Source organism: Dunckerocampus dactyliophorus, chromosome 7 (assembly GCF_027744805.1).
Source record: "Dunckerocampus dactyliophorus isolate RoL2022-P2 chromosome 7, RoL_Ddac_1.1, whole genome shotgun sequence".
Classification (NCBI taxonomy): domain Eukaryota; kingdom Metazoa; phylum Chordata; class Actinopteri; order Syngnathiformes; family Syngnathidae; genus Dunckerocampus; species Dunckerocampus dactyliophorus.
In genome coordinates, this window is record NC_072825.1 from 4632572 (window position 1) to 4655425 (window position 22854).

The 22854-nt window shown below is 44.1% G+C and overlaps 1 protein-coding gene across 2 annotated transcripts; it reads left to right on the plus strand.

Moving 5' to 3' along the window:
- Window positions 1-1518: 1518 nt before the first annotated feature.
- On the plus strand, window positions 1519-21269 carry cpne4a (copine IVa). Of its 2 annotated transcripts, XM_054782007.1 has the most exons (16): window positions 1519-1662; window positions 2802-2993; window positions 3174-3353; window positions 3468-3539; window positions 4791-4865; window positions 5772-5855; window positions 5944-6033; window positions 6938-7036; window positions 10136-10222; window positions 10908-10967; window positions 11326-11459; window positions 11570-11624; window positions 11813-11864; window positions 14948-15081; window positions 15246-15482; window positions 15687-17222. In XM_054782007.1, the coding sequence occupies exons 2-16, from the start codon at window positions 2823-2825 to the stop codon at window positions 15816-15818; spliced, it is 1662 nt and encodes a 553-aa protein (XP_054637982.1). In that variant the 5' UTR covers window positions 1519-1662; window positions 2802-2822; the 3' UTR covers window positions 15819-17222. The 2 variants fall into 2 exon arrangements, with proteins under 2 accessions (XP_054637982.1, XP_054637983.1); XM_054782008.1 differs by lacking the exons at window positions 14948-15081; window positions 15246-15482; window positions 15687-17222 and adding an exon at window positions 21012-21269.
- The last annotated feature ends 1585 nt before the right edge of the window (window positions 21270-22854 follow it).

The following is a 22854-nucleotide window of genomic DNA, read 5'->3' on the forward strand; positions in this document are numbered from 1 at the left end:
CCGGCCACGCCTTTCAAACTTTAAGCGCTTGTATAGGCGGTTGATGGCTTTCGAAATAAACACTGTCCGTTTTTGAAAACTCTTTATGGTTGACAAGGAATCTCATTGCACGAAAAAGTAGCGTTACGACCAATCTGCACCACACGAGGTACAATAATTGTGTCGAAAGATGAACAGACTCCCAAAGTCATTGCTAGCTTCTGTGTCATATATTTACAGCAAGCAGTGAATACTCAGAGAATACCAGAGAATTAGCAGGGGCGGATCTAGCGTTTTTGAAAAGGGGGGGGGGGGTTTGGCCGAGGCCGAAGGCCGAGGTGCTGGAAATGGGGCCCTCCCCCAGAATTTTTTTTTTTTAATTAGACCTCATTTCCTGCAATCTGGTGATATCTGAGGCCAATTTCATGTCCTTAATTTCAAGAGTTTGTTGTTATTTTTATCCTTGTAATATATTGTTTAAGCCAAAACATTCTATTTATAAAATTACCAGTACTAGGAGAAACCCATTATAGCTCAATTTCCTGAAATATTTTCCAATTTGAAGCAGCTGTAAATTCCGAGGATTTCAGTATAATTTTATGTCACTGGGGATCGCTTTTCTGATTAATTTTCATTGAGAATAGACAACAGTTTTCCTTATAGTCATGATGCCAGAACCTTTATTTTGCACCTCCACCTGAATAGCCATGCACAGCACACGTTCAATGTCCAATGTAAATGATCAGCCTGACAGTGGGTTCAGGAATAGTATGCGTCTCGGTTGCATTCTGGCATATGCGTCCACCACGCGTCCATAATTCAGATGCATGTCCCTATGGACATACATCAGAATCAGGCCATTGAGTCTGTCCTGGCCCATTGATGACCTCATGACACTTTTCACCTGCTTCAGTGCAGAGTTGGCACGCTCCACGCCTGCACTGGTCACAGGAATGATCAGCATCAGGAACAGGATCCTATGTGTGTTGGGGTACATCAGCCGATTTGCCTGAGCAAGAGCTTCAGGGAGGGTGTCCGGTTTGGGAAGAATGTCAGCCTCCCACTTCTTTCTCCAGAGAGAGAGGTGATCTGTCTTGGTACTAGTAGCAGTACTAATAAATCAACGTGTACGTGTAAGTGTACGTGTACGTGTACGTGTACGTGTTTAGACATACATGTACCTTCACTGGGACTGGGTGACTGTAATCCGGGATGGTTTATCATTTTATTAGCTTTTATTGTGGCAAAAAAATCGTGGGTGCCTTAGAACGGGGGGTGTACACCTCCCACACCCCCCTCTAAATCCGCGCTAGCATATTATCAGATAATTAGCATTCAATTAGCAGAAAATTACAAGTGAATCACCAGTGAAATAGCCGCAAATTAACAGTGAATTTTAATTAGTAGTGAACTATAGTGCACAGCGCGACGTCTGCACGGCTTGCAGCTCCAATGTCGTCCTGCAGGGAGCGCCCCAGCACACTACTCTGAGTTTTCTCGGGGTGCGAGGAGGGGGGCGCGTATGGGTGTACGGGTTTTCCCGCTTTTAAGGCGTTAGAGGCGGCGTGAGGCTGAGAGATTCTCCAGCTGCCGGAGGAGGAGGAGGATGAAGCCAACTGATGTCAGTCGTGAACTGACAGTGGAAACTTTGTGACGTCTTCCTCTTCTCGCACCTGACACCAGGTAAGAACCCGCCAAAACTCTACATTTCTCACACCTCTCATCATATTCATCTTCTGGTGCATCCTCGGCTTCTTCCTGCTTGAAGCGTGTTAGTGATGATCCTCATTGAAAGGTGACAATTTTTGTCATGAAACATTTGTGCATCTTCTTCTCGGCTGCTAGGTCTTGTATTTACAGTCTAGGAGCTGATACAGTATGCTGTGTAGTATGTGGTATAAGTAGAATTCAGCCAAAAAAAACATGTTTAAAACATGATGATGAGCATGTGACCCGTGGTGTTCAGGAAGTAGCTCATTGTGCTGCTTTATTGATTCAGCACCACCACCATCATCATATTGTTTTCTAGTTTCAAATTTCTTCTTCACGTGACAATGTTTTTTTTAGTCTATCAGTGGACATTCTGATGAACAAACATGTCTATGTTGTTCTACATTATTATCTTCTTGTCCTTATCCTTGTCTGATTACTTTTGTCCAGATTGCTAACATGATTCATTAGTTATGAAGGCTGATTTTGTATTTCATCTTTCATTCACTCATTCATTTCATTCATCATTGTTTATGGTTGTTAGTTGCAGTTCCACGTTTGGCCACTAGGTTAGAAAGTGTCTGCCTTTCAGAGTTTCTCCAAACATTTACCCACAATCCCCCGGGAGTGCCTTGAATGACATCAATTATTACCGCTGTTGTCGTGCAGCATGTGTGTGATGTCACAAGCGCAGTTTTAATACGCCAGTGGGAGCGTTCATCCGCCGCTTGACTGCTCAGCCGCCCCAAAGCCTCAGTGGGCTGCCATTAAAGCGCCCAGCTTGCACCTGCTTGCCTCAAACACACACATGACGTTTGGTGGATGTCCTCCAGGCTCGCCTTGAGGGACAGGAAGTTTGCTTTTATGAGTACTTCCTGTGAGACAGCTCAGTGAATGTTTTCCAAGAGTTTCATTTCTGATGGGAGGCCTTTAACGCTTTATCGCATCAAACATCTTTGCAGTGAAGTCTCACATTGTAACCTGAACTGCAGGCGGATGTTGCAATGAAGCTGATGCAGGAATGCATGTATAAGATGACTTCCTGTGGAGGTTCATATCACACACACGCACAAAGTCATGACAAAGGTCATTTGTTTGTGTTCGCTGTACAGACTTACTGTCCCGACGCCACCATGAGTGACATCTACGAGTCAGCGGCCCACTCTCTGGGTCTGTTCAACAGTCCGTGTCTCACCAAAGTGGAGCTCAGGCTCACGTGCAAGGCCATCTCCGACCGGGATGCTCTGTCCAAACCAGACCCCTGCATCGTCCTCAAGATGCAGTCGCACGGCCAGTGGATGGAGGTAGGTCATCATGGCGACCGCCAGCATCCTCAGACCAGGAGACCAGGATACAACCTGCAGAAGATGTCTCCTTCTATGAAGAAACATGATACCTTCTTTGTGCTTTGAAAATGCTTTGAATACGTTTGCCCGTGTAGGGGGCGCTCTTTACTCCACACTAACTGGGTTTGACATCCGCAGGTGGACCGTACGGAGGTGATGCGAAGCTGTGTAAACCCCTCCTACTCAAAGGTCTTCACCCTGGACTTCTACTTTGAAGAGGTGCAGCGGCTGCGCTTTGAGCTGTACGACATCTACAGCAACTACAACGGCGTGAAGGACGCTGACTTCCTGGGGGCAGTGGAGTGCACGCTGGGACAGGTGAGACTGCTCTTTTGTTGTGTTTATGTTTGCCAGTCCTCTATCAGTGCTAATGCTAATGCTAACAGCAAAGAGCTGTGTTCTTTATGTGTGTGTGTGTGTGTGCGTGTGTAGATCATCTCCCAAAGGAAGCTGTCCAAAGCTCTGCTGAGGCCAGGAGGCATCGTGGGAAAGACCATCATAACGGTGATCGACAGAGAATTTTCTAGAGGGGGTGTCCAAAGTGTTTTCAGCTTGCAGCTTGTTTTTTATTGTCCCTCGGCATATTGTGAAAATAAAATAAATTACCAATGAAGATATACTACAGTATTAGATATTACACAAATGTGCTTTGTTATCTATAACACAAAGCGAAGATGTTCAAATAGCTTAGCATATATTGACATACATTGGATTGGTTGTAGCAATGTACAAAAGTGGTCCCCCAATCCCCATCCTTGAATTTGTATATATGCAACACTCACTGGAAAAAGTTTAAGCACCCCTGACTTAAAGTCTTTTACGCTATCAATCTTCTTCTTGTTGTATGATCAGAACAATATAATAATGTACAGTGGAACCTCGGTTAGCGTCCGCCCCAGTTTGTGTGTTTACGGTTAACGTAAAAAAGTTGACGCCAAAATTTTGTCTTGGTTTGCGTATATTTTCCGGTTGTCATACGATATGGCACGTGTCTTGTTGTGTTGTTAATACACTGTGTGAGTCCAACTGTATTCTTAATGTATTTTTATCACAAAATGTCCTGTTAGCATTGTTAGCTTGCTAACAAAATGGCAACCAGAACTGGAAGTCAGCAAAATCGCCCGTCTATGAAGTCACAAAAATATTAACACAAAACTCGTTTTTGTAGTTTCACATGCATAAAAATTCTAAATGCATATAAACACATACACGTGATGAATAAAAGGGATAAATTAACATTTAAAGTGATCAAGACACCAAAACAAAAAACAAAATGAAAGTATTCACTTAATAAAACATTTTTGTCATACTGCTGTCATAGATACTGTAAATACAGTATAAGCAAAAAATCAGAGATGACTGATATCTAAAAAAAAAAAAAAAAAAAAATTATTTGGGACACTCATATGCCAGGTAAAAAAATACCTGCAGTGCTCCAGCACCTTGTCTAGAGCTTCCAGCAAGTGGCATTTGAGCCTCGATGTATTCCGGTGACAACTCAACTCACAGCGACAGTAGATACACATAACTTTGGTCTTGTCGAGAGAGCGATCTGCCGGAGTTTTGACGCTAAATACCCTCAATATTCTGCTCAATATTTGTTCCCGCTTGTGGCTCGACATCAACTGCAACACTGCTGCGTTTTTCACTTTGAAGAAATGTACATGAAGTAACTGTGTGTGTGTGTGTGTGTGTGTGTGTGTGTGTGTGTGTGTGTGTGTGTGTGTGCGTGCATGCGTGTGTGTGTGTGTTCAGATCACAGCAGAGGAGCTGACTGGGAATGACGACTACATCGAGCTTTCCTTCAGTGCCAGGAAGCTGGATGACAAGGTACACACACACACACACACACACACACACACACACACACAGATACACACATACATTAGATCTCCACCAGCAAATGGCAAAAAACCAGGGGAATTGATACACCCATAAAATTGTCTATTTTTGATGCACGGTTGGCCACCCGTCCACTTCTCCTCTGATTTTGAAGCAACATTTGCAAAAAAAGTGACAGTTGTAATTATTAGATTCAGCTACAGAAGCCGTTCTTCAATTGCCATTGTTCACTAGCGACACTATCCAGGTTAAAGCCCTAAGTATGCCTCACACACTAAAGTATAAAATGTATAGGTAGCCACCACTAATGAATGATAGTGTACGATGGTGGATAAACGGGTGGAATCTGAGTCACAGTGTATTCTTTTCCCTGCAGCATTCGAAGCTAGCAGGCTAGAAGAAGGCGTTTCTCTGAGACGCGTCGATATAAATGTTCACCTCGCTGCAAGTTTTGAGACCAGATTGTGGACCGACTGTTGAAGCTAGTGCTTCCATAGCCAAACAAACGTTTGCTTCTCTCGACATATAGCTATGGTGCATTCAAGGACCATCGAAATAAATGCGAAATCTCAACACTTAACGAAAAATATTATCAGTGAGGCATGAAGACATATAGTGGTGTGAAAAATCGTGTAGTACGTTGTACATGTTACCTGTATTATCACGTGTTTATGAATTATTACCAACTTTTGGTTAATGAGATGTGTTTTCTATGGAAAAAAAACAGCAGATTTTCAGGAAAATAAATCAAATGGACCAAAAATCTGCTCAATTGCGAATGTGCGGGGATCCGCAGTACATAGTCCTGCAGCGCCCCCTCTGATGGCGAGTGGTAAGACAACACATATACACATGAGTGTACATCGTTCATGCAGTCATTACTTTGTTGCTCAGGACTTCTTCAGTAAGTCGGATCCATTCCTGGAGATCTATCGCCTCAACGAGGACGCCACTCTGCAGCTGGTCTACAGAACAGAGGCAGGAAGCCCAGCAGACACACACACACGCGCGCGCACACACATATTGTGTCATGTGCTTTGTTGCTGTTGTGTGTTTGCTCTGTCAGACGGTGATGAACAACTTGAATCCCGTGTGGAAAACCTTCAAAGTTTCTCTCAACTCGCTCTGCAACGGAGACCATGAGCGCAAGCTGCAGGTATGCACACACACACGCGCGCGCACACACACAGTCAGTGGGCGCTGAGGGGGTGGAGCTTGAAGCAGAAGAGGAGGTGGCATCATGAATAATGCGGGAACAGGATAAATGAATGAATGAATGACATTCATGGGGTGTGTGTGTTGCAGAGAATTTGTTGTTAAAAGTTTGGTGCGTTTCCATGCTGATGTTTGTTTGTCAGTGGTTGCCATGGCGACAGAGCCAGTTATTTTTATCGCTTGTACTGCTGCCAATAATGAAAGTGTAGAAAGTTGACAGACTTAAAGGCTTAATGTCCTCGTCAGCGTGACAGCTCGTTAAGTCGGGTATTATCTCTCAGGTAGATAAAGCTCCTCTTCCTCTTTCAACCTGCCAGAAAACAGGATGCATGTTCACTTTAATGAGGCATGTGCGCGCGCGCGCACACACACACACACACACACACACGCACACACGCACACACACACTCGTCATCTAATTGGTTCGCTCGCCCACTTGACTCTCGTTGACCTACAGCCAACACAGAAACTTCGCCATTGTCCTCCACGGGGTCCTCGTTATCCCGTTATTAGCGCTGACAGACGTCCAAACCATACCTGTCAACATTTACATTGTAAAATAAGGGAAATGTTCCAGGACAATAAGGGGAACATAAAAAAAATTAAAATAAAATAAAAAAATAAGGGGAACATGAGTGGAAATAAAGGAAATTCTCATCTCCCACAATAATTTATTCTCTCACATCTTCATTTTTTATTTAAACTCATCTGTTCAAGGACTTCATGATGATTAAACGTGAAGAATATATGCTAATAACATGCTAATGAAACTCCGGGTACTGCACTAAGTGTGTGTACGTGTGTGTGCGTGTGTGTGTGTGTGTGTGTGTGTCTCTCACCATCAGTGCACGGTGTGGGACTGGGACTCTAACGGGAAACACGACTACATCGGAGAATTTGAGGCCACCTTCAAGGAGATGAGGGGCGCCATCGATGGACGACAGGTAGCATGTTCACTCCTTACTTTTAGACTAGTTTACATTTAGACTAGTTTACTTTTACACTCGCTTGCATTCAGACTAGTTTATATTTAGACTAGTTTACTTTTAGACAATGTCAATTTAAGACATTGCAGGTTTAAGTTACTTTAAGACAGCGTTAGTTGAAGTTAGTTTTAGGCAGGGTTAGTTTAAGATAGCTTTAGTTTACGTTAGTTTCGGACAGCGTTAGTGTAAGTTAGTTTCCAACAGTGTCAGTTCACGTTAGTTTAAGTCATTTTAAGACTGCGTTTATTTAGGACAGTGTTTAAGTTAACATCATTAGTTTAAGTTAGTTTTAGACAGCATTAGTCTAAGATAGCATTAGTTCATGTTAGTTTAAAGACTGTTAGTTTAAGTTAGTTAAGACGGCGTTAGCTCAAGCTAGTTTAGCACAGCATTAGTTTAAGTTAGTTTAAAGCAGTTTTGGTTTAATTTAGTTTAAGGCAGAATTAGTTCACATTTGTTTAAGACAGCGTTAGTGTAAGTTAGTTTACGACAGTGTTAGTTTGTTAGTTAAAGTTATTTTAAGACGGCATACATGTAGGACAGAAGTTAGTTTAAGTTCGTTTTAGACAGTGTTAGTGTCACAGAGTGGCATGGTCGTGACCCCAGGATGCAGAGGTAAAGGGCAGGTAAAAGAGTCTTTAATGCTTCAGCAGGTGGAGTGGAGGAGACAAAATCTAACAAAAAGCAACGGTGCACAAAAGAATAGAAGAAGCACCGCAGGGAAAGGAGCTACACGGGAGTAGCGTAAGGAGATGCAGTGGAATGCATGAAAAGCTAGGTTTAATGAGCGGCACACCGTCTCACACGGGAAACGCATCAAAGTCACACACAATGAGCCAGCAAATGGCCAAGTCCACACACTCGCCATAAGAACCCTCCTAATTACAAATGAGGACCAGCTGTGACCGGCAGCTTCCTCAGATAGGCGTAAAGAGAACTCAACAGCACTAAACAGGAAACTGATGTACAAAATAAGAGCACAAAACAGGAAATAAAGGTGGAAACAAAGGGCAGCACAACCAGAAATCGAAAACGAGTCACACAGAGCGTGACAATTAGTTTATGTTAGTTTAAGACAGTGTTAGTTTAAGTTTGTTTAAGACAGCCTTAGTTTAATCTACTTTAGCACAACATTAGTTTAAGACAGCTTTTGTTTACAATAGTTTAAGACAGCGTTAGTGTACGTTAGTTTACGACAGTGTTAGTTTACATTAGTTTGTTATTTTAAGACAGCGTAAATTTAGGACAGCGGTTAAGTGAGTTTAAGACAGCATTAGTTTAAATTAGTCTTAGACAGCGTTAGTTTAAGCCAGATTTAGTTTACATTAGTCTAAGACAGTGTTCGTCTAAGTTAGGTTACGACAGTGTTAGTTTATGTTAATTTAAGTTGTTGTAAGACAGCATACATTTAGGACAGTGTTTATGTTAGTTTAAGACAGCATTAGTTTAAGTTAGTCTTAGACGGCGTTAGTTTAAGCTAGTTTAGCACAGCATCAGTTTAAGTTAGTTTAAGACAGTTTTAGTTTAAGCTAGGTTAGGTTAGTTTAAGATAGTGGTAGTTTATTTGCCCATTAAGAAAGTCAATTTAAGGCAACGTTAGTTTAAAACTGTGTTGGTTTAAATGGGTTTAAGACAGCTTCAGTTTAAGAACGTATTAGTTTAAATTTAGGTGAGTTTAAGACAGTGTTAGTTTAATACAGTGTTGTTGTCAGAGTGAAGTTAGTGATGACAGTGCGTGTGCAGCTGTGTAGTTAACAAGCAGAAGATAGAACAGAGAAAGGCAGACCGAGGTTGATTTTGAAAAGCAGGAAGACATCCTCTCATTGAAGTTGGCAGATGTTAAGTCGTAGTGAGGAATTCCTTAGGGTGTTGGCAACGTTTGTTCCGGAATCTTCTGCCACTTGTTAACGGACAAAAATGTTCCTAGAGGAGAAATGTGATTCGTGTTAGCGCTGGCAGCGCTGACTAGTGATTCTCCTTCAGCAGCAGAAGTAATTTAACGGCTGACTGCGCGACACCAGCACTGAGACCACTTTGACCTCATGGAGCTGTGAGACTGTAATGAGACTGTGATGAGACCATGAGATCAGTCCACTCTCTGCTGTCTGTCCTCCTTCTCCCGACGTCCACGCTAATGCTAACAGAATAAACGCTAGGTTTTATTTTGGAGACAGGATGTAAAAGACATCGTTATCGGTTGAGTAGCAGGAATTCACGCTGGACTTGTTAATGGTGTCCGCTAGAGCACATCTTCTCCGTCTCCATGGCGACGTGTTTAGTTGTTAGCTTAGTATCTGATGCTTGAAGTCATGTGCTCCTACAGTATAAGCTGAACCAGCTAACAATGAATCATGATGCTGGACAACCTGCATGTCAGTAACGTGCACGTTGCAGCGTGTTCGTGCACCAAAGGGAGCTTCCAGCGTGACCCTGCAGGCAGCTTTCACCACTTGCAAGCTGATGGCTGCGCCAATTAGTAACGTGAAGCCTTTAAAGATGCACCTTGGCGGGCGGCGTGATGCGATTAGCGCACACTGGCAGCGAAAGACAAGCGATGAGACAGGAAGGAGGCGGCCGCCAATTAAAGAGCTAACGTTCCCTTTGCAAATACTCAGGAAATAACCACAAGATGACGTGTGTTCCGAAACAAAAAAAAAACACTCAGCAGCTACTTCTACCTCATTATTTTAGTCTCTTGTCATGAGGCTAGATGCTGCGAGCACGCTAACAATTATCCATCAAAAAGAATGAAGGGGAGGATTTTCAAGAGGTGGCGTCCATGACGGGAACACTGCGTGTGCACATTTTGAAGGCACAGTGGCCACGCCCACCCTCATCTAACATCACCAATGAGAAGAAGTAGAGTTTGTTTGGCAAACCTGCCTAGGAAACCTTCTTCCTCCTCCTCATCTTCTACTTCTATTGTTCTGTTGTTTTCTATTGGCTCCTTCATGCTCCTCCTGTGACTAAAACACACGCAGTTTTCATTATTATCATCATCAGCACATGACATGAGCTGGCAGGGGCGTGCTAACGTGCTAATGTGTCTGTGCGCAGGTGCAGTGGCCTTGCATCAACTCCAAATACAAAGTGAAGAAGAAGACCTACAAGAACTCTGGCATCGTCATCCTCAATCAGTGCAAGGTCTCTCCCCCCGCACCCTTATTGTTAAAATGGTGGAGGAAGTGCTTGGCCAGCCGACAGGAAGTGGATCGTTAGCAATACAAGCTGATGGCGGTCAGACAGCGTTGATTGTGATGTCATGCGACAGGTGGAGTCAAAGTCTGTGAATGTCAGGCAGGATGAGATGGTCCACTAATGGGCGCCTCACGGGGACGCCAGGTTAGGACAGTGTGATGGATGAGAGAGCGCAGGGTGGGCGGAGTCAGGAGACAGAATGAGAGCGGCTCAGATCTTTAATGACGTGCAGGTGAGAATGACTCCCTGCCTTTATCCATCCTCGTAGCACCACTGGCCTCCTTGCCTTATTCCCTACTTACTCTTAGCTTCCTTATTTCCTCTTTCCGTTCTTCCCTCCATGCCAGCATGTCAAAGCGTGGGGGTGGGTGGTGTACATAGGAAGTGAGGTCATTTCCAGGTATGGAACGACTCCCTGCGTCTACCGTCAGACGAATGTGGGAGCATCCTGGTCAATACTGACTGATGAATGACTTGGCTGATCGATGACTTGAAAGATCAATGACTTGACCGGTCAATGATATGACAAGTCAAGGACTTGACTGATCAGTGGGTTGACATATCAATGACTTGACTGGTCAATGACTTGAAAGAATCATGTGACTTATTTCTGTCCGTGTTGTGTGCACAGATCATCAAGATGCACTCCTTCCTGGATTACATCATGGGGGGCTGTCAGATCCAGTTCACAGTGAGAGCGCACGCAGACACGCACACACACACACACACACAGTTGCATCCAGGTCAACGTCCTGCTTCTTATTCCGCCGCCTAGCTTCTCCCAGTGCCGATGGTGTTGCCATGGAGACGGTAACCATGGCAACACCATCCGCCACCCGCCCGGCCGAGTGGCCCAGTTAGCTACATGGGCCTTCGCTGTGGTTGGACTGGTCCCACCAGTCAGTGGGATGGGAGGTGAATCAGGTCGCTGCCTTTGACCTTTGGCTTTGGCTGAGGGGGAAGATATTCCAAAATAAAAGAGATCAGAAAGTCTGGTCAGGATCTTCATCGTAATTGTTTGCCGTCGTCTGATCGGTTCTTTCCTTCAGGTCGCCATTGACTTCACGGCATCCAACGGTGACCCTCGCAACAGCTGCTCGCTGCACTACATCCACCCGTACCGACCCAACGAGTACCTGAAGGCGCTGGTGGCGGTGGGCGAGATCTGCCAGGACTACGACAGGTGGGCCATGCTAAGCTAACTAGCATCCCTTCACGTGGTCCCATGTCCAAACAGGATGCCTTCACACCCGCGGCCTTAATGAGTTGCGTTTGTCTTTCTCCTCCTTTCAGTGACAAAATGTTCCCAGCGTTTGGCTTTGGCGCTCGCATCCCACCTGACTACCAGGTAACTCACTCTGGCCCCCACCCTCCCATCGCGCAATGCTGCTCAAGCCCCCTGCTGGCCAGGCGTGACATGACAACAATGAATGACTTGACCTGTGGGGGGCAGGAGAGTGATGGCACGCTTACATTCAAGCTTTAACATCAAACACACTTCCTGCCGCCCCCACTTTCTCCCCCCCCTCCCTCCAGGTCTCACACGACTTTGCAGTGAATTTTAACGAGGACAACCCCGAGTGTGCAGGTAGGAGCTTCACTGGGACAACTCTCATCACCATGACAATGATTAGGGTGAGAATGATGGAGAGGATGATGGTGAGGATGAGAATGATGAGGATGAGAATGGTGATGAAATCATGAAAATGATGATGAGTATGAGAATGATGGAATAATGATGAGAAGGATGACCATGATGATGAGAATAATGGTGAGAATGAGTATGATGTTGGGCCTAAAGATGATGATGGAATAATGATAAGAATGCGAATGATGATGAAGTTGAGAATGATGATGGGAATAGTGATGACAATATTTATGATGATGAGAATGGTGATGAATATGGTGACGATGATGAGGAGGAGAATTATGAGAACAGTGATCGAATGATGATGATGAGAGTGGTGCTGAGGATGAGAATGACAATGGGAAGAATGATGAGAAGGGTGGTGATGATGAGAATGGTAATGGGATAATGAGGAGGAGGATGAAAATGAAGCTGAGGATGAGAATGATGAAATAATGATGAGGATGCGAATGATGATGAGGATGAGAATGGTGATGGGAATGATGATGACAATAATTATGATGATGACAATGGTGATGAGAATTATGAGAACAGTGATGAAATGATGATGAGAGTGGTGCTGAGGATGAGAATGGCGATGGGAATAATGATGAGGAGGGTGGTGACGATGAGAATGGTAGTGGAATAATGATGAAGAGGATGAGAATGATGCTGAGGATGAGAATTACAATGGGAATAATGATGAGAAGGATGGTGAGAATGATGATGATGATGAGACTGATGATGTGAGTAATTCAAGAGATTCAAGAGATTCAAGAGAGTTTTTATTGTCATGTGCATGGTAAAACAGCAGTTATACCATGCAATGAAAATCTTATTCTGTTCATTCTCCCAAGAAAAGAAATAAAACAAATGAAAGAATAAGAACATAAGAAACATAAACACATAAACATATATACCAATAAATTAAGCAACAACAACAGAAGAGACATTAATACAAGTAAATAACACAAATAAATAAATAAATAAAGTGCTATGAGTGTGTGCGTGTGTTGCGTGCGGCGTGTGTGAGTGCTTCGTTGAGGAGCCTGATGGCCTGTGGGTAAAAGCTGTTTGCCAGCCTTGTGGTCCTGGACTTCAAACTCCTGTAGCGTCTGCCTGACGGTAGGAGTGTGAATAATGAGTGTTGTGGATGTGTGCTGTCCTTGATGAGGTTGTGTGTTCTGCGTAGGACTCTAGATTTATAAATGTCTTGCAGTGAGGGGAGGGCTGCCCCAACAATGTTCTGTGAGGTCTTGATCACCCGCTGGAGTGCCTTCCTGTCACGTGTTGTACAGTTACCGTACCAAACAGTGATGGAGGCGGTAAGGACACTTTCGATGGTGCATCTGTAGAAGCAACTCAGGATTGTGGTGGACATGCCAAATTTCCTCAGTCTTCTCAGGAAGTACAGTCTCCTTTGGGACTTCTTCAGAATTTGTTGGGTGTTGTGAGACCAGGTGAGGTCCTCGCTGATGTGTGTGCCAAGGAACTTGAAGGTTTTCACCCTCTCCACCTCAGTCTCATCAATAAACAGGGGTCTATGCGGCTCCTTTTCCCTTGTTCTTGGGTCGATGATCATCTCTTTAGTCTTATCTGTATTGAGAAGGAGATTGTTATCACGACACCAAGCTATGAGGTCGGCCACCTCTCTTCTGTATGATGTTTCAACACCACCAGTGATCAGTCCGATGACTGTAGTGTCATCTGCAAATTTAATGATGCTGGTGTTGTTCTGGGAGGCCACGCAATCGTAGGTGAAGAGCGTGTAGAGGAGTGGACTCAGCACACACCCCTGTGGGGTCCCAGTGCTCACAATTCTTGAGCTGGATGTGCGGTTGTGGACTCTGACTGACTGGGGCCTGCCTGTGAGAAAGTTAAACACCCAGTTACAGAGGGAGGGAGACAGGCCAAGTGTGAGGAGCTTATCTGTGAGTTTGTGGGGGCTGACTGTATTAAAAGCAGAGCTATAGTCTATAAAAAATGATGATGAATAATGATGAGAAAGGTGATGGAATAATGATAATGACATGAGAACAATGCTGAGGCTGAGCATTACAATGCCAATAATGATGAGATTGATGATGAGGATGACATTAATGATGATGATGATGATGTTGGGAGTAATGACGAGAATGGTAATGGAATAATGATGATGAGGATGAGAATGGTGCTGAGGATGAGAATTACAATGGGTATAATGATGACAAGAATGATGAGGATGATGATGATGATGAGACTGATGATGGGAGTAATGATGAGAATGGTGATGGAATAATGACGATGAGATGACAATGATGCTGAGGATGAGAATTACAAGGGGAATAATGACGATGAGGATCACAATGATGATGATGATGAGACTGATGATGGGAGTAATGATGAGAATGGTGATGGAATAATGATGATGAGGATGAGAATGGTGCTGAAGATGAGAATTATAATGGGAATAATGATGACAAGAATGATGAGGATGATGATGATGATGATGATGAGACTGATCATCAGTGATGGAATAATGACGATGAGATGACAATGATGCTGAGGATGAGAATTACAAGGGAAATAATGATGATGAGGATCACAATGATGATGACGATGAGACTGATGATGGGAGTAATGATGAGAATGGTGATGGAATAATATGGACGAGAATGAAGCTGAGGATGAGACTATGAATGATGATGGGACTAATGATGAGGATAAAAAAGATTAGAATGACGATGAGGATGCAAGTGATGGCATGAGGATGAGAATGGTGAGGGAATAATGATGAAGATGATGATGGTGACGATAATGACAATAAGGATGGTGATGATAAGGCTGTGTGTGCAAAAATGGTCTGAGTAGGAGTTAAGCTTGCAGCTAAAGGTCATGTGATCAGGCCGAGAGACTGCCAATTAAGACATCCTCCTCCACACCACAAGGTCCACATAAGGGCTGCCCTGCGGCATGGTGGAACGCCTACCATGCAAATTTGACTGACCTTGAGCTGACCTCCACTAAAAGTGTGAAGGCGTTAGAGTGTGTCCTGTTGTCCTCAGGCATTCAGGGGGTGGTGGAGGCTTACCAGGCCTGCCTCCCCAAGCTGCAACTCTATGGACCTACCAACATCGCCCCCATCATCCACAAGGTCGCCAACTCCGCCTCGCAGGAAGTCCACACCAAAGAGGCCATGGTAGGAGCCAGTAGCATGCTAACGTTTAAGCTAGCATGCCTCCTCTAGTGGACACGAAAAGGGTCCAAACAAATCTGTGGTCGAACAACAACTCATCCCATGAGCTTGTAAAAGTGAAAGTGAAAGCACAGTTGTGGTCTTTGGACATGCGATTGTTGTCCTAGCAATACTTCATCCTACTCATCCTGACGGACGGCGTCATCACGGACATGGCGGACACCAGAGAGGCCATCGTGCAGGCATCCCACCTCCCCATGTCCGTCATCATTGTGGGCGTGGGCAACGCAGACTTCAGTGACATGCAAATGTTGGACGGCGACGACGGCATCCTGCGCTCGCCCAAAGGAGAGCCCGTGCTGCGGGACATTGTCCAGTTTGTCCCTTTCCGCAACTTCAAGCACGTGAGTGATGAGACTGAGGAAGTTTGTTGGTGATGTTCCACAAGGCGTGGTACTCAACCCACTTAACTTCCGGGTTCTATCACACTTTAATGAGCATTTAGCTAACAATGGATCCCAGCTGTTGTGCAATGTGTTAGGAGAGATGGATGAAGGAGGAAAATGTTTCAGATGTTTGATTGTTGTTTCCTGTCTTCCTGGTGTCAGGCGTCCCCAGCAGCGCTAGCTAAGAGCGTGCTAGCGGAGGTGCCCAACCAGGTGGTGGACTACTACAACAGTAAGGGCATCAAGCCCAAAGTGCCGAGCCAGTACCAGTCTTCCAGACCCTTTGGACCATGAGAGTCTGCCTTCACTACCATGGCCGCCACTCTCCTGAAAAGCACAACTTTTTTGTTATTTGTACACTTTCACCCTGAAGACGCTTGTTGAAAGTTTTTGTCACGTTTGTGTTGAGGGTGGGACTTCCTGTCCACGTAGCGTCCACTTTGGGAGCATGTGATCAAACTGTTGGCTAGCGTGTTAGCGACAAGCCAGTAGTCACATCCTTTACTCCTCCCTAGTTAGCTGTAGCATCTTTAGCATCTGTCGTGCATGCAAGGCAGAGGAAAGTGTGCACAGTGAGTGTGTACATCGACGTGTCCGGGAGTGTTTCTAGTGCACGTGCCCCCTACCTCTAGATTGTTTTTGCTAAATTTGCTATGGTGAAGCGTAGTGGAGCCAGCACAAGTGCACGTGCTGTCAGGCTCGTGCATGCTTGCGTGTTGTTTTGCATGCAAACGTGCTCACTCGCTGTCATGATGTTTACATGTGGCTCTACTAGCATGCTCACGTATACGTGAAGGCAAGAGCCCCCACATTCCCGTTAGTATGGATCTCATGCGGCTCCTCTGAGGCAAGGGGCGGAGCTTCCTGGTCTGTGTTCCAATTTGCGCACTTCCATACTTCAATAGGTATACTGTGTACACTGTGTACTTAGTTCCTGAGTGTGTGAAATCTGACAGTGTAGTGCTGTCCCAAATCCATGACAGTACTGTCATTGTACACTTACCAGAAGTAACAAACTCAATATTCACCTTCTTTTTCTCTCCTTTTTAATGATGTATTGCAACCACTCAAGTTAGCCCCTCCCCCTCCGCTACGTAGCCAAGATGACGACTATTGAGGCTGGCAAGTGTCCATCACTCCACACTGAACATGTGGGTGCTGACAGTGTACTGCATTTTGCCGTACTTCTCAGTGTGAATGCACTTATGCACTCAGAAGACTAAGTGTAATTTGAGACAATTTGAGACACAGCCCTGACTCGGCAGCCATTTTGAATCCTCATACTTCCCGGTTGTGACTGTTTGATGCAATATGAAGGACAAGTCCTAGGTCACATGACCTGCTGATGTATGACAATAAAAGTTTTTGAACTCAAACTGCCTCAAAAAGGCCATTCCTGTTTGGAGGATGCCTGCCAGAAGTTACAAAGTAGAGTGGGTCGTCTTAATGAGATCTTTTTTATTTCTTTTGATCCATTTGAAATAATCCAACATGGCCGCCGGGCATCTTCCTGATGAAGATGACATCATAATGTAGGTCACTCCACAGGATACTTGATTAGGTACGGAGCCCCGGAGGGGATGAGAAAAAAAATATGATGGGTAAAAAAAAAAAAGGAAAAAAAAGAACGACCTTTTGCAAAAGAACACAAAGCTATTTTGCGAGATCTTGCAAAACTGTGTAAGAGATTCCGGTAAAGTTAGAAACATATTCACATATTCAAACTTCCGGGATCAATAACTCCCAAATGAATGGTTCTAACACAGCAAACCATACCTCTTTCCAACCGTGGCAACACAGACAAACAGCTACAACCCAGTTTTTATCAAAACGAGCCGTCTTCTGTGCAGTCTGGCTGATATTGATCTCTATGAGAAGCCGGCAGCTGGACCGGAGTGCAGGGATCGTCTACCAATGTCTTCTTCTTCTGTATTATGGTGGTTGGCATCAATGTTGCCAACTCCTCAGTAAGACAAGTATCTATTGGCTGTTGTGAAAGGCGATTGATGACGTCATTGGCTAGTTTGCACACATGCTGTTGTAAGAGATGTAGGGAAAAAACAACTAGAATAGATTACAAAGTAAATAAAAACACCTTCTGTTTAGAACTACAAAAATACATAAGAAGCAACAAGTTTGTGAAAATTGACTTTTACATAATTTAGGGCAATTTTTATTAGGTTGTTAATAAATTCACTTCTGTAACGTGTACGACCACAAAACTCACCTCACACATCAACAGCTTTCTCTTGTTCATACTACAGCAAAGACTTGGGAAAATGTGCTTTTAAATAATTTTGGGGAATTTTCTTCAGAATTATTGTTGATAAATTCAATTCTGTCACATGTCTGTTCAATTGCTTCACTTCTGTGAAGAGTCGGACCACAAAACTCGCGTCAGACATCGATGGCCTTCTCCTCTTCATACTACAGGAAAGACTTCAGGAAAATGTGCTTTTAAATAATTTTGAGGAATTTTTATTTTTTAATAAATGCAATTCTGTAACATGTCCGTTCAATAGCTTCACTTGGCCATTGATTTGTGAGGTGAATTTTGTGGTCCTTCTCTTCACAGAAGTGAAGCTATTGAACGGACATGTGACAGAATTGAATTTATTAACGATAATTCCTGACAATTATTTAAAAGCACATTTTCCCAACGTCTTTCTGTAGTGTGAATAGGAGAAGGTCATTGATGAGTTCTCCTCTTGACAGAACTGATTCCATTGAAAGTACATGTTACAGAAGTGAATTTATGAAACAATAGTCATAATAAAATAAAATTCCCAAAAGTTCTTTATGTATATATATATACACACATATATATGTGTGTGTGTGTGGGGGGGGGGGGGGGGGGTGACGTCATCAATCGCCTTTCAGAACAGCCAATTGACACTTGTCTTACTGAGGCGTTGGCAACATTGATGCCAACCGCCATAATACAGAAGAAGAAGACATTTGTAGACGGTCCCTGCGCTCAGGTCTCGCTGCTGGCTTCTCATAGAGATCAATATCAGCCAGACTGCACAGAAGACGACTCGCTTTGATAAAAACTAGGTTGTAGCTGTTTGTCTGTGTTGCCGGGGTTGGAAAGAGGTATGGTTTGCTGTGTTAGAACCATTCACTTGGGAGTTATTAATCCCGGAAGTTTGAATATGTGAATATGTTTCTAACTTTACCGCAGTCTCTTTTGCGAGATTTTTTTGAGGGAACGCAAAAGAGACTTCGTTATCTCGCAAATGTTCCCCCCCCCCCCCCCCCCCCCCCATGTCCCCTTTGGAGCTCCGTAGTGTAGTAATTAGGTACACTAGAGAGGCTAGCTGATAATCAGAAGAGGAAGTGGGAAAGACGGCGCCCCCTGGTGTCGGGAAAGCTGCATCATGTGATTGAGGTACGGCGGCCTCGGGATTCGGCGCCGCGTCTCGTCACGGCTAAGGAGGAAAGCTTTGAAGAATGTTCTGGAATGAACGTCCTATCGCTTCTGGCTGATTGCTTCTGTCTGACTCGACCACCACGCTGACGCAAGCGGCGGCAAGCGGAGAGGAAACGAGGGAGGACGTAAATGACCACTCCGACTTTGACACGGTGTCTTCTCTTCTTAACTGGTCACATGACTGGGACATCGTCTCGCACGCGTCCTGTCGCCGTGGCAATGTCCTCGCCATGATTGCGCTCTCTGACTTTGGTAACCATGGCAACCAGGTCCCGTTTTACATCAGAAAACGTTTAAAAGACAACACGTCAGACTCATTACACAGACTTTTATTTGGAAAGACCCAACATACATGAAGAGTGAAAATGCCCTGGCTGTCACTGAGGTCTTATATCAGCACCAGTACAAGAATGTGTGTGTGGTTGCACTTCGAAACGCGTCAATACTACCACGTAATGACTGTCAGCTTCTTCTATGATGACCACCTATGACATGGAGTAAATTATTTTGACTCATGGGCCACATTGGGTTAAAAAATTTGGAATATAGCCAGTGGAACCTTGGTTAGCGTACGCTCAGGTTAGCATGTTTTTGGGTAACGTTGAAAATGCGCACCAAAATTTTGCCAATTTTGTAAATGTTCCCGGTAGCGTACAGTATGGCACGTGTACTGTTGTGTTATTAATACACTGTGTAAGTCCAACTGGGTTCTTAATTTATTTTTCATCACAAAACGTCCTCATTAGCATCCTTCAGAATTGCCAACACAAGGAAACAGCAACTGGAATCAGCTCCGTCGCCTGTCTATGATGTCATCAGCAGTTGACTGTAGTTCTCAGACATTATGTAGCAGTTCATGTTTTTCCATGAGTTATTTTTTTTATTCAATTGGATTCTCCTAGTCCGCCTACAGAGCCCACTATTAAAACACCAGTTTTATTGTTTTATGTACATGCTGTGACCATGTAGTAACAGGTACATTCGTGATTATGTAATACTTACAGTATTTAGCAAAGAGAGAGCGTTTGCCGTCACTAATCACGGCAAACTTGATGAGAGCCGATGAGTACTACTTTTTACTTTTACTCCCCCCAGGCAGAGAGTAACTTTGCTGGGTGCTGGGCAGATTCTTCATGTTTCATGGACAAAATAAGAGCTTGATAAAAAACAGTCGCTTACAATGTCCGCTCTCGCTGGGATGACGGGATGACTGTATCTTTCAGCACAAGACTTGTGCTCCCCGTTGAGCTGGTGAATTCTGCATAGTCCTCAGGTAAAAAATGCTGAAAGCAAACGAGCATGTCGTTGACCAGTTTTTCAGCTTATTGCCACAACCTTCTACTATACACGTGCGACGGCATGATTTATAACCTAGCATTAACTTTTCTAAACCCACAGGCAATGCAGCAGCAGCAGACGCGGTAGCTGACGTTACCTCTCGGTAGTGGCCCGAGACATCGTGCGTGGCGCTGTGAGCGAGGCGCTGTGTCATTACGCCTGAAAAGTAGTTCTTCGGTGTCAGCTGCTACAATAACAATGCCGCTGTAGCTTGGCCAATATGCAGGTCACGTTATGTAAATAGAACATCGTTGGGTTGGGAGTTGTTTTTTTTTTTAGTGGGACTTATAGTCAAACTGGCTGATGTGTGTTCATGTTTCACATAACGAGTGTGGACGATGGGCAAAATTCCCCCAAAAAGTGCAGTTTTCCTTTAAAGGTTTAAAAAAAAAAATTGTAGTAGTAATTTTCCTACCTGTGCTCTATGACAACCTTGTATGTGACCATCTATGAGGACAGTCTGTAAGGACAAACACCATCATGAGGGCGATCTATGAGGACCAGCTATAAGGACCATGAGGAGGAGATGTTGCATTGTTCACGCTGGAGAAGAACCCTTATTATTGTTCCAAGAGGAGTCAGCAGCTCTTTAATATCTGCTGCTCACACACACTTTAATTACTGCACACACCACCACTCTTCGTGTATGAGTGCGTGCGTGTGTGTGTGTCCGATGCTGTTGCCATGACAATGAGCCTTCTCTTCTGTATTTGCAGTGATCAACCTGAGCAAGCTCGCATTCCTTCCTCCTTTCCTACCTTCCACGACATCAACTACAAATGTTGGACAACTACTCATTCCTCCATCTGCACCGTTACCGGGACTTGCACCGAATGTCTGCTTCCGTGGTCCATGTTTCATCCCTCTAAGAAAAAAAGTCATGGGAATATGCTTTCTGTAACCCTGTTAACTAACTAACCAACCGACTGAACTAAGTGAGGAACTCAGTACGGTAATGTAAAAAGTGTGAAGTATTGGCTGAAAATGAAATAAAAATACGAGAGGCTGATTAGCATACATTTCCATGTTGTCCTATTTATTTCTTTTCTTGTTGTTCATTGGTCATCATGTCACCATGTGACTACCCGACTGGACAGATGATGATGACTGTTTCTTATTAAAACAAACATTTCAAAGACAAAGCAGAATTATACTGGCTGCTAATTAGCATACGAGATAGCAGCCTGTGTACGTGTGTGTGTGTGTGCGTGTGTGTGTGTGTGTGTGTGTGTGTGTGTGTGTGGAGTCTAATTAGCACGAGTCCATCATTAGCACGAAGTGAGCTGGTTAGACAAACACACATCCTCACCGCTACTCCCTGCTTCATGCTAACACCTGCCAATGCTAACACATATGTTCAAAATAAACTATTGATCTTCTTCCCTGCAAGCCAATCAATAGTCATTTAAAACTACAGTACCGCCCGTAAGAATCTGCATGACTGACAGCCTCAATGTCAAACACACACACACCTTTTTTTTTTTTTTTTGTGATACAATGACCTGTGACCTTTAGGTTGTAAAGTACACACGTTCATGTTTTCATCAAAATTGCGTGTACACTCACTCAAATAAATATACGTTGAAATAAAAACCGCTAGTGAGGACTAAATAATGAATTTAACGATAAACACGAGACGCATTTCATAACAGTAATAAATACCTTTCCGTTTATAATAAACATATGCGCACACGCACACACGCGCACACACACACACACACACACACACACACACACACACACAGGGACCGTAGCTCCGCCCCGCAGGGATGTCATTCAAGTTCCATCAGCATAATGATATTTCAGCTGTAACCATGACAACCGACTCCATGAAAACTCCAATATTTCTCCCGCTTGGCGCAGGGATCCCATCCAGCAGTCATTTATCATACATACACACGTGTGTGTGTGTATATATAGTGTATATACACTGTATATAGTGTGTGTGTGTAATACCATGAGAATAGTCTGCTTTAATGCTACTTTAATGCATGCTTTAATGCTTGTTAAATGTCTTCTGCCTCCTTAAATGGGTCAAGCTGCTCTCCTCATCACACAGCATGTTAGCATGTTTGTAGAGATGTGAAATCCGTCAACAAGTCGAGTCTTTAGTAAGAACAATGAGAACCAAATCCCAGTTCAATAAAAGGTACGGCTCGTTGTTCTGATGTGCAAATGGCCCATGCCGTCTTCACGTATCATTGTGTGTGTCCCATGAGTCTCGAGTCGTTCATGCCGCCATCAGGTGAACGACGACTGACATCTGAGTTTGAGTTGTCCACGGCACGCTTCATCAATGTGAGTGAGTGCATCCCGACTGGACTGAATACGTTTTTGCTGCTGCATCCAGAACCATCTGGCCCATTAGGCAATATATGCAGATGCTAAGGGCGCAGCGGCTTCCACAAGGTGCCAAAAAAACAGGGAAAAAAAAATTCACCTTTGATATAATCATATAGCAGTTATTGCTATGATCTCTTAAAATGGAAAAGCTAATATTGACTCAAAACGTAAACCAATGCCAAGGGATGCTCCTATCAGGGTTCTACGCTACCGATT